The 15,949-nt window shown below is 34.1% G+C and overlaps 1 protein-coding gene across 2 annotated transcripts in view; it reads right to left on the reverse strand.

The window, feature by feature from the left end:
• TOP2B (DNA topoisomerase II beta) overlaps positions 1 to 15,949 on the reverse strand; it is a 64,571-nt gene that overhangs the window by 39,564 nt on the left and 9,058 nt on the right. Inside the window, exons 2-7 of one of the 2 annotated variants that reach the window (XM_060638520.3) lie at positions 10,659 to 10,814; positions 9,711 to 9,801; positions 7,847 to 7,910; positions 2,530 to 2,675; positions 1,564 to 1,661; positions 226 to 438 (exon numbers count right to left, since the gene is read on the reverse strand). In XM_060638520.3, coding sequence (XP_060494503.1) covers positions 226 to 438; positions 1,564 to 1,661; positions 2,530 to 2,675; positions 7,847 to 7,910; positions 9,711 to 9,801; positions 10,659 to 10,814 — 768 coding nt within the window. Of the gene's footprint in view, positions 1 to 225; positions 439 to 1,563; positions 1,662 to 2,529; positions 2,676 to 7,846; positions 7,911 to 9,710; positions 9,802 to 10,658; positions 10,830 to 15,949 lie in introns of both variants that reach the window. The other variant, XM_060638519.3, reaches the window with a different exon arrangement.

Consider the following 15,949-nt stretch of genomic DNA (forward strand, 5'->3'; position numbering starts at 1 on the left):
CAAGAAATTAGAGATCTCCAGGCAGAAGGAATATGATTAAGATCTGAAACTAAAATCTACACCAAGAAATTAGGAGCACTAGAAATGGAATAAATGAAGGTAAAATAGAATCCTATGCTGTATTTTTAATTGTTCTAGAAGATAACTGAGGGCGTAAAGCAGTTAGATTTAACTATAAGCTGCCCACAAAATAACAAAGCATTTACTATTTTAGAAGACACTTACAGGCAATTTCTTTCCATTAAACATGACCTTGACCCCTTTGCATGAACCAGCCAAATCATAAGCTCTTCTGGTCATGAGGGCCACAATATCCTTGTCAAGTTTTTCCATCTTAAATTTAGACAGATCTGGTTGGAATGTTATGCATGTGTAATCTTCACCATCAAAATGTTTAATTTTGGCTTCAGAAGTTTTCATCATGTTATTCATCCATGTCTTTAAAAGAAAAAATATTTAAATATTTAATACTTCTATATTTTATAATACATAAAGACTCAGCTCATGAAAACAATCATTTACCATAACTACATCCATTTTCCAGCTTCGCAATAAACAAATCCTGGAAACTGATAATATCAGAGATGAAAAAAAATTTAAACACTACTACAGTATTCCCCTTTCTCTATGTTCCAAGACCTGCAACCATGGATAGTATCAAATCCTACATACACTGTGTTTTTTTCTATATGTACATATCTAAGATAAAGTTTGATTTATAAATTAGGCACAGTAAGAAATTAACAATAAAATGGAATTACAATATACTGTAATAAAAGTTATGTGAAAGTGGTCTTTTTCTCTCTCAAAATACCTTACTGTACTGTAGTCAAGTTCCTTGTGATGAAAAATGCCTACATGAAGAGATGAAGTGAGGTGATTGATGTAGGCACTGTGACCTAGTATTAGGCTACTAACTAACCTTCCAAATATGTCAGAAGGAGGATCATCTGCTTCTGGACCACGGTTTATTGCGGATTAACTAAAACTATGGAAAGTGAAACCACTAGATAAGGGGGGGTAGGGGGAACGCTACTATAATAACCTCATGTTGAAAATAAGCAAAATGAACTGCACAACTTTATATGCTGTTAATAACTTTCAAATTCTTCAACATGACTATTTAGAATTTTACAAAAATAAGTATGATGCTTTTCCTGACAAAATTATTTTAGCTATATAAAATTTCAAACTTTTTCAAAAGCCTACCAGAATAAAAATAAGACAGAATTCTGAAATAGGAATTTGATGAACTGATGAGGAATTTTTCAAATATGCTAAGTGGATGCATTTCAATTAATCTGTAAGGTTAAGGACATTTTCAGTAATGCTCAATTAGATTAAAGGAAAAGTCTATTAAATAAAGCACTTTGCTTTCAATGAACAGGAAAAAGGTTTATGTAAAAATCTAGGCATTCTTAAGTCTTTTCACTCTATTGATGTGCTTACTGCTTAAAAAAAAAGTTGTACAGGCATCAATGCAATTTACCTAAGGTTCTATTATCTTATTAGCAAAGCAACAAAATACAATTTTTTAAAAAATTAGACACATTTCTATCATACCTGCTTAAAACTATGCTTGTATTCTTTGCAAGCAGTCTCTACTGTAAACTTTGTACTGAAAATATTACAAAGTTTTGCACCATAACCATTGCGACCACCTGTAAGAACAATTAAATGTGAAAGGTTTAACGAAAGGGATTTTAGGGAACTTGGTTAACTTATCTACCATAGAGCAGATCTGTGCAAAATAGTTCCACTTACTGCATTACCTTAATAATCATGAATTGAATATTTCAGAGTATATTTGGATTTTTTCATTTAAAGAAAAATACAATTAAGATTTAGCACATATGATAATATAAATAATATGCACTTTGCAGATTCATTACCTTCATCACAAAAAAATTAAACTTGCTATCTCCTATAATCAAGTAAGTGTATATGAGTACAAAATCTGAGCTTTCTATCAAAGTTACTTCTCTATTACAAAAATTTAATCTACGTCACTTCCTAAAGCCTTGGTTTTGAAAATAAATAAATAAAAACCATCAACCCACTTGAGCAATGGAAATAAGTAGGGAAACATTTGGTTTTGATCAAAGCACTTTCAACTCTATTTACAAAGCCTAGATTTCCAATCTCGACCATCCTAAAACAGTTTAGAAGTAATTTAACTGATATCAAAAAAAGACATGGTGCTTATGTAACAAGAAATTCACATACACAGGAATTATACATCTGACTTTCATTAGTACTCTAATTCAAAACTCAAACTGTCAGCCAGGTTAGAGTTCCAGGAGTTCTAGCATGAGCCAATGCACTATCAATTAAGCTTTTAAAATGTCTCTGTCAGACATAATACTTACACATGATAGTTTTTTATAGACATTAATTCTGAAAATAATTTTCTCACAATAAAACTACATAGGTTTCCTTTTCTGTAATATTTAATATAGGAATAGTTAAATTTTATGTTGAAAGCATAAAAAATTCAATAAAAATTCTGATCAGCCATTTAGACTTTACCTGTTACTTTTTTCTCATCATCATCATAGTTACTGGATGTTAAAAGCTGTCCAAAAATTAATGCAGGAACATAAACTTTCTCTACTTTGTGTTCTACTACTGGAATGCCTTTCCCATTATTCCAAATGCTTATAATGTTAGATTCACTGTAAATAAACAAGCAGAATTTAGAGCTTAAAATGGTTTAAAGATATGTTAATTTCCATAAAAAATAAAGTAATCCAGAACAAACCTGAGTAACTGTAAGCTAAACTAAAGCCATTACTAATTAGAAGACACTCATCTTTCAAGAAAATACTTGCTGAGGATACACATTTCTATCCTAGTCATAACTCAAATTAGGGCCACTAAGATCTGCAGGTAATATTGAAAATTTTCTCAGGAAAAGAAACTTCTTAACCTCCCAGAAAACATTTAAAGCAGTGAAGCTTTTACAAGAAATCAGCTAGCTACAGGGGCGCCCGGGTAGCTCAGTCAGGCGTCTGACTCTGGATTTCTGCTCAGGTCATGATCTCGCAGTTCAGGAGTTCAAGCCCTGTGTCAGGCTGCTTGGGATTCTTTCTCTCTCCCTCTCTCTGCCCCTCCCCCACTCCCACCCCCCCCCCAATACACTTAAAAAGAAAAAGCCACAGATCCGTTTCTTTTCAAATACATTAGCCATGATCTCTTCCTGCTTCATTCTACCAGGATACCACCTGTGAATCACAAGCTCTGCAGAACCAGCTGCCATCGCCATTTTCATTTCCTGCCTGTTGCTTCAGTACATATGGAAGAGGACAAACAGCCTGAAATGTATTCCATTCTCAGACTAAATATTACAGGGTTGTTTTGCATTGTAGCAATCATTGTTATAAACTAGTTTTAATGGTTTTAAAAAATGTAGATGTTACCTATTTTAGGTTTTTTGGGTTTTCCTATCACAAAACCATCCATTTAAGCCCCGAATGGTATACAATAGAGGCTCCTATAGCTAACATCGACTTGATGTAGGCAATAGTCCTGATAGAAAATTTTGCCTACTCTATCATTTTGAGTAGTACATACTATGATCCTTTAACCCATTTAAGAGCCAAATTTGCAAGGAAACACAGCATCATAACCAACACTGAGAACTGGCTCTCAAAGTTACCATTTGCCAATCTAATTCATAATTATTCTTAGATATACTAAGAATTTAATGTGAATTTCACTCACATATACATACCTTAATCTCTGAAGAATTTTTAGAAGTACTTATTAAGACTAAAAAATTGCTATAAAAGCCAAAATTAAAGTCATATATCCAGAGGGAAATCAGTTAATTAAATCAAGAAAGAAACAAACTAAAAAATAACTTTTAGCAGCACATCATCTTCTTTCCCTAAATCAGCAACCAACTTTTCTTTCCCTCGTTCTCCAACACAGGTTCAATTTTCCAAATGTCCTAGGCTCAAATTTTGATAGCATTTTTTATTCAGATCTCCTGATCATTCTCTAGAGTCCTTACTCATCAAGACTTATTAGTATGTCCTTAGATTCATTTCATATCAGTATTCAGTCCTTTCTTCATTCCAAATACTAATACACGAAACTAGCCTAGTTATCACCTTAAATACTGTATACAAAGCTGAAAAGTCCTCCACTACATGTTTACAGCCATATCCTTAATTATAGTCAAATTTAATTCCACTATTCTGCAACACATATCCTATTTTTCCTTCAGGTCAGTTTTAATACTTGTCCATGTTCATTCTCAATTCTTCCATTTCTTTTTTTACTGGTCTTTCCTTTGCCTTTTTAGTCTCTTTGGCCAAAATTTACCCTAACTTTGAGAAGTCAGTTTATGACTTCAGTTCTCCATTAAGCCTTTTACCCAGCCAAAATTATATACCAAAATTTGCTTATATACCAAAATTAGAAAAAAAAATCTAAATTATTTATTGGGGACCTCAGGAGATTAGATTATCTCACTTGTAGGTAAACACCCTCTACAGAATACACAGCTGAATGTTTAAGTATGTAACAGTTTCAAATTGCCTAGTGTACCTCCACTTGTGCCTCCTATCTCCAGAGGTAATAGTGGGCCCTAGAAACACAGGCCAGAAACTACACTACTTTTCTGACTTCCAAATACTTCTTAGCTTAAGCTTAAAACCTGTAATTATTAAGTACCTATTTTCTATAAGAAACTTCATGGAGCTTAAAGTTAATAGAGAAGAATCCTAAAGGAAATAAAGAAAGGCAATGAAAGTTACTGACCTTAAATATCTCAGAATGACACAAAAGCCAATACAGTCATGAGTAAACCCTTAAAATGTTTTTCAACCAATTTAGTATATCATATATGGTACTATAATTAAGATAAGCATTTTGTAAATTCATTATCACAGTTAAAAAATAAATAAATAAGGCTTCACATCTACATTCAGTAAGCCTAAGTATGAAATCTGAACTTTCTATCGGTCACCCCTCGCTACTGAAAAATCCCAATCTACATCACTTCCCAGATCTTGCATTTATTTCTGTAAGCTCTAAACAATGCTTCAGAGTTCTATAATATAATATTTGTTCCATTAATAATCTTCACAGAAATATTAGGAAAAAGAATACTGTTTGAATGAGCTACAAATAAAGTTTCAAAATAATTAAAACTAAAAAGAAACCTGGAAGACAATCTAAATATCTAATATTCATCAACTGGAAAAAGGTTAAATTATGATATATCAACATGATAATTAGTAACAGTTACAAAGATTTAAGTAGATCTATATAAGTTAATAACAAAGGCTGTCCACAATATGTCAAATAAAAATGGAAAAAGCATACAATCCCAATTTTTAAAAAATAAAAACATATCTGTTAATGTATTTCAATAGGAGTGTGTACTATTTTATAAAGCTATGGATTTAAGAGATTTAACCCTACATAAACAAGGACACTTAAACTAGAGGGAGAGTTAGAATTCTGGTTAATATGCTTTCCACATTTGTTTTTAATCAGATAGCTGCCAACAAATAAGTTGTTTCAATACTAACCATCATATTCTATTACTTAATGAGTTTTAAGTTCTTCTGTAAACAGTTGCTCCAAATTCTAGCAAAGCTGCCCAAATTCTGCACGGCACCCCCTGCTAATATATTCTTATGCCTTTTACAACCATGGCTGTTATTTAAACTTTACCTCCACATTAGAGTACTATTGAAAAAGAAAGAGTAAGAGCTAAGCTATCCACACTTAACCCATTAACTATCAAAATTTAACCTCTCCTTTACAAAGAGTTCATGTACACATGTGCACAAAGAAAATTTTAAATCTGCTATACAAAAATATTAAAAAGAATGAAACTCAGAGGATATCAAAAATGAACAGCAGAGAACACTGGGTCAATGAAATAAATAGCAGAATAGCAGTTTCCCATTTCAATTCTGCTTTTAATAACTTCTTTAAGGGCGCCTGGGTATCACAGGCAGTTGAGCATCCGACTTCAGCTCAGGTCATGATCTCCTGGCTCATGAGTTCGAGCCCCGTGTCAGGCTCTGTGCCTACAGCCCAGAGCCTGAAGCCTGCTTCAGATTATGTGTTTCCCTCTCTCTCTGCTCCTCCCCCTCCCCAGCTCGCACTCTGTCTTTCAAATATTTAAAAAAATTTTTTTCAAAAATTTTTTTCAAAAGTTAAAAAAAAAATGAAAAGGGAAAAAGATCACTAAAGGCACTAGTTACATAGAATTACTTTCTCCAGAATCTATAATAAATTTAAAGGTCAAGCACTCCACCAAGAGCCACTATTCAGTCTACAGCGTTGTTTTATAGCTCAGTTCTTCATCACTTTGTTATGACGGGATCCTATGTAAGCTGTTTTAAGTCCATGTTGTTGGATTAATGTGGCCAAAACAATTAAGATAAAAGAACCAAACAGCCGTGGGGCGCCTGGGTGGCTCAGTCGGTTAAGCCGCCGACTTCGGCTCAGGTCATGATCTCGCGGTCCGTGAGTTCGAGCCCCGCGTCGGGCTCTGTGCTGACAGCTCAGAGCCTGGAGCCTGTTTCAGATTCTGTGTCTCCCTCTCTCTGACCCTCCCCTGTTCATGCTCGGTCTCTGTCTCAAAAATAAATAAACATTAAAAAAAATTTTTTTTAAATAAAATTAAAAAAAATTAAAAAATAAAAAAAAAAAGAACCAAACAGCTGTAATCATGTTCATCAAGAATGTATTTAAGAAAGAGCCCCTTCTTCCTTAGTTTTCAGTAAAAATCTTTACACTCTGAACTTTAAAAAGCTTAATGTTATCTAACATTCAACATCTATTACTCCTCACTAGCTAGCTCTCCTAAAGCACATTAAATGATACTGTTTTTAACTGATAATTTCCTAAATATAGAAAAAAGTAATCTTGAAGCTAAAATTTCATTGAAACTATTTTAAACTCTGCATAAATTACAATTTATAAGGGTCCTATGCACTTTACCACGTAAATCCTCAAGAATGTATTTGTTACAGAAAGGATCCAAAGGGGGGAAAAAATGGAAAGAAAAAGAAAAATCTAGAACTTTAACAGCACAGTTATGCGGTAATATTTTCATATAAGATACTGTTTTATATACATATATACATGAATCGTAACCATACCATCTAAAATTAGATTAGTGACAGTAAGACTAAACCTGAATTATTAAATATTCACATTAGAGAAAAACCGTAACATCATTCGAAATTACTAATAAGATTATAAATGATATAAGTAATGCAACATTTTACAAAAGCATGCTGGCAAAAACAGGATAAATGTAACAGTAATATTTCTATCTTAAAACTGTATTGTTTTCACTCCCTTTCAATTCTCCAAAACAAATCACCATAGCGAGATCTAATTAGCTGAACACCTGGTATATATTCTATAATACCAGCAGTTCCTAATTTACAAATGATGTTATAAATAATGGAAAAGTCCAAATACTGGTCATAAAAAATAAAATTTACCCATAATATAATTGGAAGAGTACTAGCAATAGCCCTTAGCCTTGACTCCTAAAGCCAAGACAAAAAAGGAAACCTCAAGTGACCACTGTATCACCTGAAACAATAGCCACAGCACCAAAGAGAGAGAAAAATGGTTTCCAAGTGTTCCCATAAGGAAGTGCTTTGGAATAAAACATCATGAATGAGAGAGAAAACTATAAGAGTATACTATATTACGGCTAAAAGAGGCAAAAATAACAATGTCTCATGCAACAGGGAAACTTTAGGAGTACTAATTGTATACAGTATTTGAAGAGTATTCAAAAGCTGGGGGCTATCAGAATAAAACAACTTAGCATAAAAAATTAAACTTGAAATATACTTACGGATCAATAGAAACTTTAATACAGGTCATATTCTTATCCCTCTGTTTATTGTCAGCTGCATTAACTACAAATTAAATATTGTGATGAGTAATAAATACATGACACAACTTCATGTGCATCCCAACTTAATATAAATATTTACAGATAGTAATAGTTAATGAAAATTATTACTAATTTCTAATATAAAACTTTATTTTCCAAATAATATTCTTAAATTTTATATCACACTAAATTACTATTGTGTTATCTACTACAAACAAGGGGTAGGGGAAGGGTAGATTTTGTGATATATAAAAATAATTAAAAACAAACATCTGCAGGCTATAACCCCCTAATCCAGCTGAGGCCCAAAAGAAAAAAATTTGAATTTAATTATACTGTATCTTTCTCTTGATATCCTTCAATAAACTAGTGGTTTTATAGACAGGTTGAGATAAAATAAATTATTTTTAAATTAAAAAGGCAACGTCTGGGGCGCCTGGGTGGCTCAGTCGGTTAAGCGTCCGACTTCGGCTCAGGTCATGATCTCGCGGTCCGTGAGTTCGAGCCCCGCGTCAGGCTCTGGGCTGATGGCTCAGAGCCTGGAGCCTGCTTCCGATTCTGTGTCTCCCTCTCTCTCTGACCCTCCCCCGTTCATGCTCTGTCTCTCTCTGTCTCAAAAATAAATAAACTTAAAAAAAAGATTTTAAATAAAAAAAAAAAAGGCAACGTCTTCAGCATCCTTAGAAATCAAAACTAAATCTTATGTACTATAATAATATATTTTCATATATTAACCACTGCTGTGGTTAGACACATGACTACACAAATTTGAACGCAAGCTAGCTGTCAAATTTAACTTCAGTCACAGAACGACTATGTTCCTGGTAAACACTATGTAACATAAAAGTAAAAGTGAGTGGATAGCTGGGAAGCAAGAGTGAAAGGTATAAAATGCAAGTAATCAGGTTTACTCCCCTACTCTTTCCCCAAAGGAAGAAAGCTGGAGGAAGCTCAGAGAGACCCACATAACCCAGCTGTCGAGGAAATCTCAAGTGGCTGATGAGGTAGCAGAGCCCAGAGGCTCTAGAAAGTCCTTGACTAAAAATATTTCCAATGTGCAAGCATTCCCTAGCAATCAAATGAGCATCCACATTTCATTGATTTAATTAATCCTATGATTTGGAAAAAAAAACAGAGATCATTCAGAACAATGATTGCTTCTGCCCAACAGAAATGACTGATCTGTTGGTAAAAACCACAATTTTACATGTCTCACTGCAAACTCACTAAATCTTCAAGGATCAGGTCCTGTAATCTATATTTTTAACATGCCCCCCTAGGTAAAAGGGATGCACACACAACCTGCAATGACTACACATACAAGATACAAACCAACTTTGGATTACTGATCAAATACAACAAATTCATTTTATAAATAAATTCAAAGATATGTGCACAAATATGAAAATATTACAGCAAGTGACATAAAATTTCTGAAGAACATTATATTCAGCACATAAGCCCAAGATATGCCTTTAAAATTTATACTGTAGGGGCGCCTGGGTGGCTCAGTCGGTTAAGTGTCCGACTTCGGCTCAGGTCACGATCTCACAGTCTGTGAGTTCGAGCCCCGCGTCGGGCTCTGGGCTGATGGCTCAGAGCCTGGAGCCTGCTTCCGATTCTGTGTCTCCCTCTCTCTCTGCCCCTCCCCCATTCATGCTCTGTCTCTGTCTCAAAAATAAATAAAAAACGTTAAAAAAATTAAAAAAAAAATTTTTTTTTAAATAAAATTTATACTGTAAGTCTAGCTTTATTTACATATTGATGTATATATATATACATCAATGGACACAAATGCATTAAATCTTAAGCAAGTACTCACCCAAAATTTCATCAAAGATCTTGTATAAACCTGGCACAAAGGTAACCTCTCTGCAATTCATTCCTACATCTTCATCATATACCCACATTAGCTGCATTACGAGAAAAATTCAAAAGGAATTATTGGGTAAAAAAGCATTTAACATCAATTTTACATAGTATAAACCCACATCTGTCATTTCCTCTGTTAATACTTAGACTTTCAAAGTAAAAACACATACACTACTTCAGTTCCAATCATCTTCACGACATTCATATCCAATTTCAAAAGTTTCAAAATGGATAAATTATTCATTTTGTATTGAGTCTGTATTCTTACACATAAAGTCAGTTTATTAATATAAGGCACCAAGAATTGTTAGAAACAATATTTAAGTAAAATAGGAAAAAAACACTACTTCATGTTTTAGATTTTTCTATAAAGAGCACAGATTAAAATAATATGAATACAGCATGACTTTAGAGTCAGAGACTTAGCTTTGAATCCCAGCTCTTATTGGCTGAGAGATCTGAGCAAGTTATTTACATTTATTTAAACTTCAGTTTCCTTGTCTATAAAAAGGGGGTAACAGTACCTACATCCCAAAATTGTTAGAATCAGATAAGATAATATGTGCAAGCCAAGTTCATAGTAAGCATCAAAGGGTCATTAGTGTATATATATATATAAACTCTACAATTTGAAGCAAACCACAGCATAAACTTAAGAATTTTTAAAAGGTTCACACGCTACCATTTTACTCTATACTCCTGACCTCTAATAGTTTTTAACTCCTAGTTTTTTATCTTCAGCAGGAAATAAAGACATTTCTACCTACCTTAAATCTCTCTCTCTACTTTACATATGACCACAAAGACATGAAATTATGTACTAAGCATATAATCACAAAAATTTTATTAAGTAGAACAGATATACATCTCCTAATCTCAAAATCTAACAAATAATTACCTGTGTCAATGGCTCCACTGACCCAATATACGTATCAGGACGAAGGAGAATATGTTCAAGTTGTGTCTTTTTCTGATACACTCTCTCAACAGACAACTTCTTTGAAGAATCATTTTTGTTTGCAGTTTCTGACTCTTCTTTTTTTGCAGCATTGTTCTGATCAAAAAGAGTCTAAAATTAACCAAAAAATCAAATTTAAATAACCTACCAAGGGGTAAACTAAAATGTATATGGACACAAGACATAGGCTTTCTTTTTAATTATCATATTATCTCTCAGGCTCACTGATTTTTAAGCCTTTAAGAGAACACAGGTCTATTTCCTGACAGTCCAGTTCTTTTAGTACAGTGTAAAACTGCAGTTTTGACTTAGCCCAAAAAGTAGGTAAAGTCACATGCCTACACCTATATAATCCACAAATATAAATATTTCCCAATTCTGTAAGTTTTCAAGATAATTCTTACAGTCCTCAAAAACTTTCGAAGGAACAGGAGTTCTGGTCAGGTTATAGGTTCACAATGACTAAATCTGACTAGCTGCAGGAGTCCCCAAGTCTTCCACATACCAACGCCTTGCCATTAAACTACTGAAAATTATAGTCAAGAGTAGGCAAAAGTAACCTACACAAAATAGTAACCTATGTAGTTAATTAATATGCACTGATATTGCTGAAAATACTAAGCATGGTTTATGAAATCTCAAATTTCACATTTTTTAGAGGTCATGCCAATAATTCCTTATATATCAGTGCTAGGTACCTCATTACTGAGGCATCCCATGATTCTAGTTTCTATGCCAATTCCAAAGAGACAGAGGTTGGTGATCTTAATCCTAACCATTCCTACAGTAGATAAGGATCCCTAATCCAATTCCCGAGGTCTAGAGATTTCCCTGTCTTAATAGCAGCAGAGAACACACGCTTCTTCTGGAATTCCCTAATGTTGACAAATAAGACATCTCACTAAAAGAAAGGTGTTATACTGACATATTTTTTTACAACCAAAAAATAATTCACATATAAGACACAATGAAAATTGAGATATCTTCACAGGTCTTTGAATTTAGTAGAAATGAAGCGGTCAGAAGACAAACAACAAAAGAGGTTTTGTTTTGTTTTGTTTTTATGCATTTGAACAAGTCACTTCAATTCAGGTCCTACATATAGGACCTGAATACATACCATCCATACATACCATTATCTTTAAAGTTAATATTTGAAAAAAGGTCATTACATAGTCTTGAAATTTATGTTTAAAAATCAAATGCAGAACCTCTGAGCAGTCTAAACCAGGACAAGAATTGTAACATACAAACTCTATGGAAATTCAAACATTAATTAAAATCTTCCAGTGCCATAAATTTAACATAAAATTAAAGATACTTAATAATATTTCAAAATAAAGTATTATAAATAACTCATTTTCTATATTTTAAACTATATTCTTTTTTTTTTTTTTTTTTTTTTTTTTTCAACGTTTTTTATTTATTTTTGGGACAGAGAGAGACAGAGCATGAACGGGGGAGGGGCAGAGAGAGAGGGAGACACAGAATCTGAAACAGGCTCCAGGCTCCGAGCCATCAGCCCAGAGCCTGACGCGGGGCTCGAACTCACAGACCGCGAGATCGTGACCTGGCTGAAGTCGGACGCTTAACCGACTGCGCCACCCAGGCGCCCCTAAACTATATTCTTATACATTCTTTCATTTATACATTACACTGCTCAATTAACAACAGCTTTGGATAAAAGAAAATAATTGTTTCATAAAGTCTTCACATTCTATTTCTCTCAAGAGTTAGATGATGAACTGGCCAGAAGTATGAATTATATTTTAAAAATACCAGACAGTCTCCAAATTTCTAATCCTGGCTTCTCATGAGATAGCTCATTAATTTATAGAAACAAATCTAAAGGTAAAAACAGAATTGATTTTTTATAATGGGTCCTCAGAATAGTAAGGACTAAGATCACACTCTTTTAGAAAGTGTTTAAAGGCAATAAATGCTATGGAATAAAAGTGAGCATTAACTTAGAACTATTTGCAATCATTGGCATAAAGGTTAGGAACTTATAATAACCATGCAAGTAAAGGCTTTCTGATCCCAGGCTACTACTCCAAATCCCACAACAAAGAAAACATCTTTGATTTGACTAAACCAAAGACAGGTCTACCTAATTTGGGCTTCCACATTTAGCCCTGACCAGTTACACTGAACTAAAAGGGCGCACACACACAAGTGTGTAAAACAAGGGTAAAGCCCTTCAGCACTCCTTTAAGAATTAACAACTTTTCCCATATCCCTTCTTCCTCCCAAATGGATTACGAGAGAATAAGGAATGTTTGCTTGCACCTAACAGATCCCTATCAAGTTCAAAAGTTGTCATTCTTGATAGGATAATGTCTCAAAAATGAGAGAACAAGTGAAACATAGTTGGCTTTGTTAAAATACTACCTGTAATTTTCTCTCAGAATAATATATAAATGTTAGAAAATAAGTTGACAAGTGCCTGTGTGGCTCAGTCAGCTAAGTGTCCAACTCCTGATTTTGGCTCAGGTCACGATCTCACGGTTTGTGGGTTCAAGCCCCACATCAGGCTCTGCGCTGACAGTGTGAAGCCTGCTTGCTTGGGATTCTTTCTTTCTCCCTCCCTCCCTCTCTCTCTCCCTCTCTCTCTCTCTCTCTCTCTCTCTCTGCCCCACCCCCACTCACATGCTCATACACACACACACACACACACACACCCTCCCTCTCTCTCTCTGCCCCACCCCCACACACACCCTCCCCTCTCTCTCTCTCTGCCCCACCCCCACTCACACGCTCATACACACACACACACACACACACACACACCCTCCCTCTCTCTCTCTGCCCCACCCCCACACACACCCTCCCCCTCTCTCTCTCTCTGCCCCACCCCCACTCACACGCTCATACACACACACACACACACACACACACCCTCCCTCTCTCTCTGCTCCTCCCCTGCTCACGCTCTGTCTGCCTCTCTCTCTCAAAAATAAACATTAAAAAAAAATTTTAAGTATTGAAAGGCCTTAAAGAACACATATTATTTATAGAATATAATAAAACAAATGTTTTGAGATCTGTCGACAATTCAATATTAACTCTCAATTTCTAAAACTTGCATTTAAAACTTTAAACCTAAGTATTTCATTGAGTCAATATTTTTAGTTAACTTTACCAAAAATTATTTGTTAATGACTATATAAACTCTATTGCTTTAACTTTTATGTGAAAATGCTAGTAATCAAGTATTTTTAAATGGGTAGCTTATTAAAACTACACTGTTTAGTGAACAAAATTATAAGAGTATATAAAAAATATGAGCCCATTATCATCAGAAAAAAAATTACTCATTATACACGCATAGGAAAAAATATAAAATACACTCAACAGAATATCATTCAAAATCATCTGTGAAAAGTAGAAATAAGTTTTCTTTTTTTTTTAATGTTTTATGTTTATTTATTTTTGACAGCAAGAGAAACAGAGCATGAGTGGGGAGGGGCAGAAAGAGAGGGAGACACAGCATCCGAAGCAGGCTCCAGGCTCTGAGCTGTCAGCACAGAGCCCAATGTGGGCCTTGAACTCACTGACCAAGAGATCATGACCTGAGCCGAAGTCAGATGCTCAACCGACTTGAGCCACCCAGGTGCCCCTTTCATTTTTTTTTCTGATACACATTTTCTAGTTTTCTACAATGAACATGGATAGAAGTATTTTTAAAGTTTATTAACCCATGTATGTGAAAATGTAAATAAACTAGAATAAAACTGAAGGTTTCTCTTTTCTAGCGACACTGTTAATACCTACCTATTACTTCCACACTCCCAACTTTCTCACTAGAATCTAGGCAAAAAGTAAAACCAAAATAAATAAGATTGGCAGCCTTGGCATAGAAAATAGAAATTAACACTGTGGTCAGATTTGTCTTTTACTTTCCCATTCTCAACAAATGGCTGGCTCACTAACAGCAAACAGAAAGAGAAGGTTCTCTCCTGAGAGGTCTATAAGTTTTTCTGACAGAAACCTGGAATAATGTCCTGTTTATTAGCAGAAAGTTGTCCCCTAAATAATGTCCATGTCACTAAAAATCAAAATCTGGGGGTGACGGGACAGACAGCAACTGCTCGCTCCTCCCCCCCACCACAATGGGATGATTCCATCCCTAGAACAGGTATAAGTACAAACATCTTGGGCCTGAGAACTAAGTAAAATGAGAAAAATCTATTGATCATCTTCCCTCCAGCTGTTATTACCACTATCTCTAGCTAAGAGAGAAAGAAAAGAAAAGGAAAGAAAGAAATCACCAAGTAGTTCTTCAGTTTTAACACTATTACTGATAATATTCAGAAAAGAGATCACGAAACTAGCTTAAACAGAAACAGACCAGCAAACCCATATCTACACATTTATAAAAACACTCAATCCCACAAATGATAAAGAAGACTGATATATATTTGACACTTGTAGGCTAAAAGAATTATGCTCGTTTCATTTGGGGAGGAGAGGTGTTAAACTTCCCATATTAATGTCAGTAATTTTGGGTTTTCATTCACAACTTACGTGGTTTACCTGTAAATCTACAAGTTTTCCCAGTGAATCTCTTGTGTGATTAGCACTATTTGAGAAGCTGAAAAATCCTTATTGAATTGCAATAATCCCCTCATCCTCCTGTTTAACTGAGACAGGTAAATGTTAGCAAAGAGGTTTGATTTTTAAATTTTTGTTGTGGTTGCTGTTGTATTCATCTTTTGCTTTTCAAGTCCTTGTTTCGCTATCTTCTTAATTTGCTTTAAGTTTTTGAATTATGCTCATTTGAAACACTGAAAAGGGGGTCTTTTGATTCAAAAATGATGATTTAAACTTTTCTTATTCTTATATGTTCATAGTAGTAAAATACCTTGTACTATTGTGATTGCACTAAGTACTCCACATTAAATAAAAATTCACAATATGCCTGTAAAAATAATCAATTACCAAAAACATTCTAAATAAATTTTAAGGTTTGATAAAAGTGAAAACTTACAATTTAAGTTTATTTGTAATTTATTTTACTGTCTAAATTTGTTTATGTGGACAAAATACCGAGCTATTTATAGTAATAAATCCAGCATCTAGTTACAATGGAATATAAGAAATCAGAGCAACATTTTGATTTCCACATAAAACTAAAGTCAATGAAAATGTAAAATAACCCCATCTGAAAATATCCTTCACATATCTAAAAACGTTTTAATTCTCTTTGTGGTTTACACATGATGCCATAA

The sequence above is a fragment of the Panthera onca genome, chromosome C2, assembly GCF_046562875.1.
Source record: "Panthera onca isolate mPanOnc1 chromosome C2, mPanOnc1 haplotype 2, whole genome shotgun sequence".
NCBI classification, from domain to species: Eukaryota; Metazoa; Chordata; class Mammalia; order Carnivora; family Felidae; genus Panthera; species Panthera onca.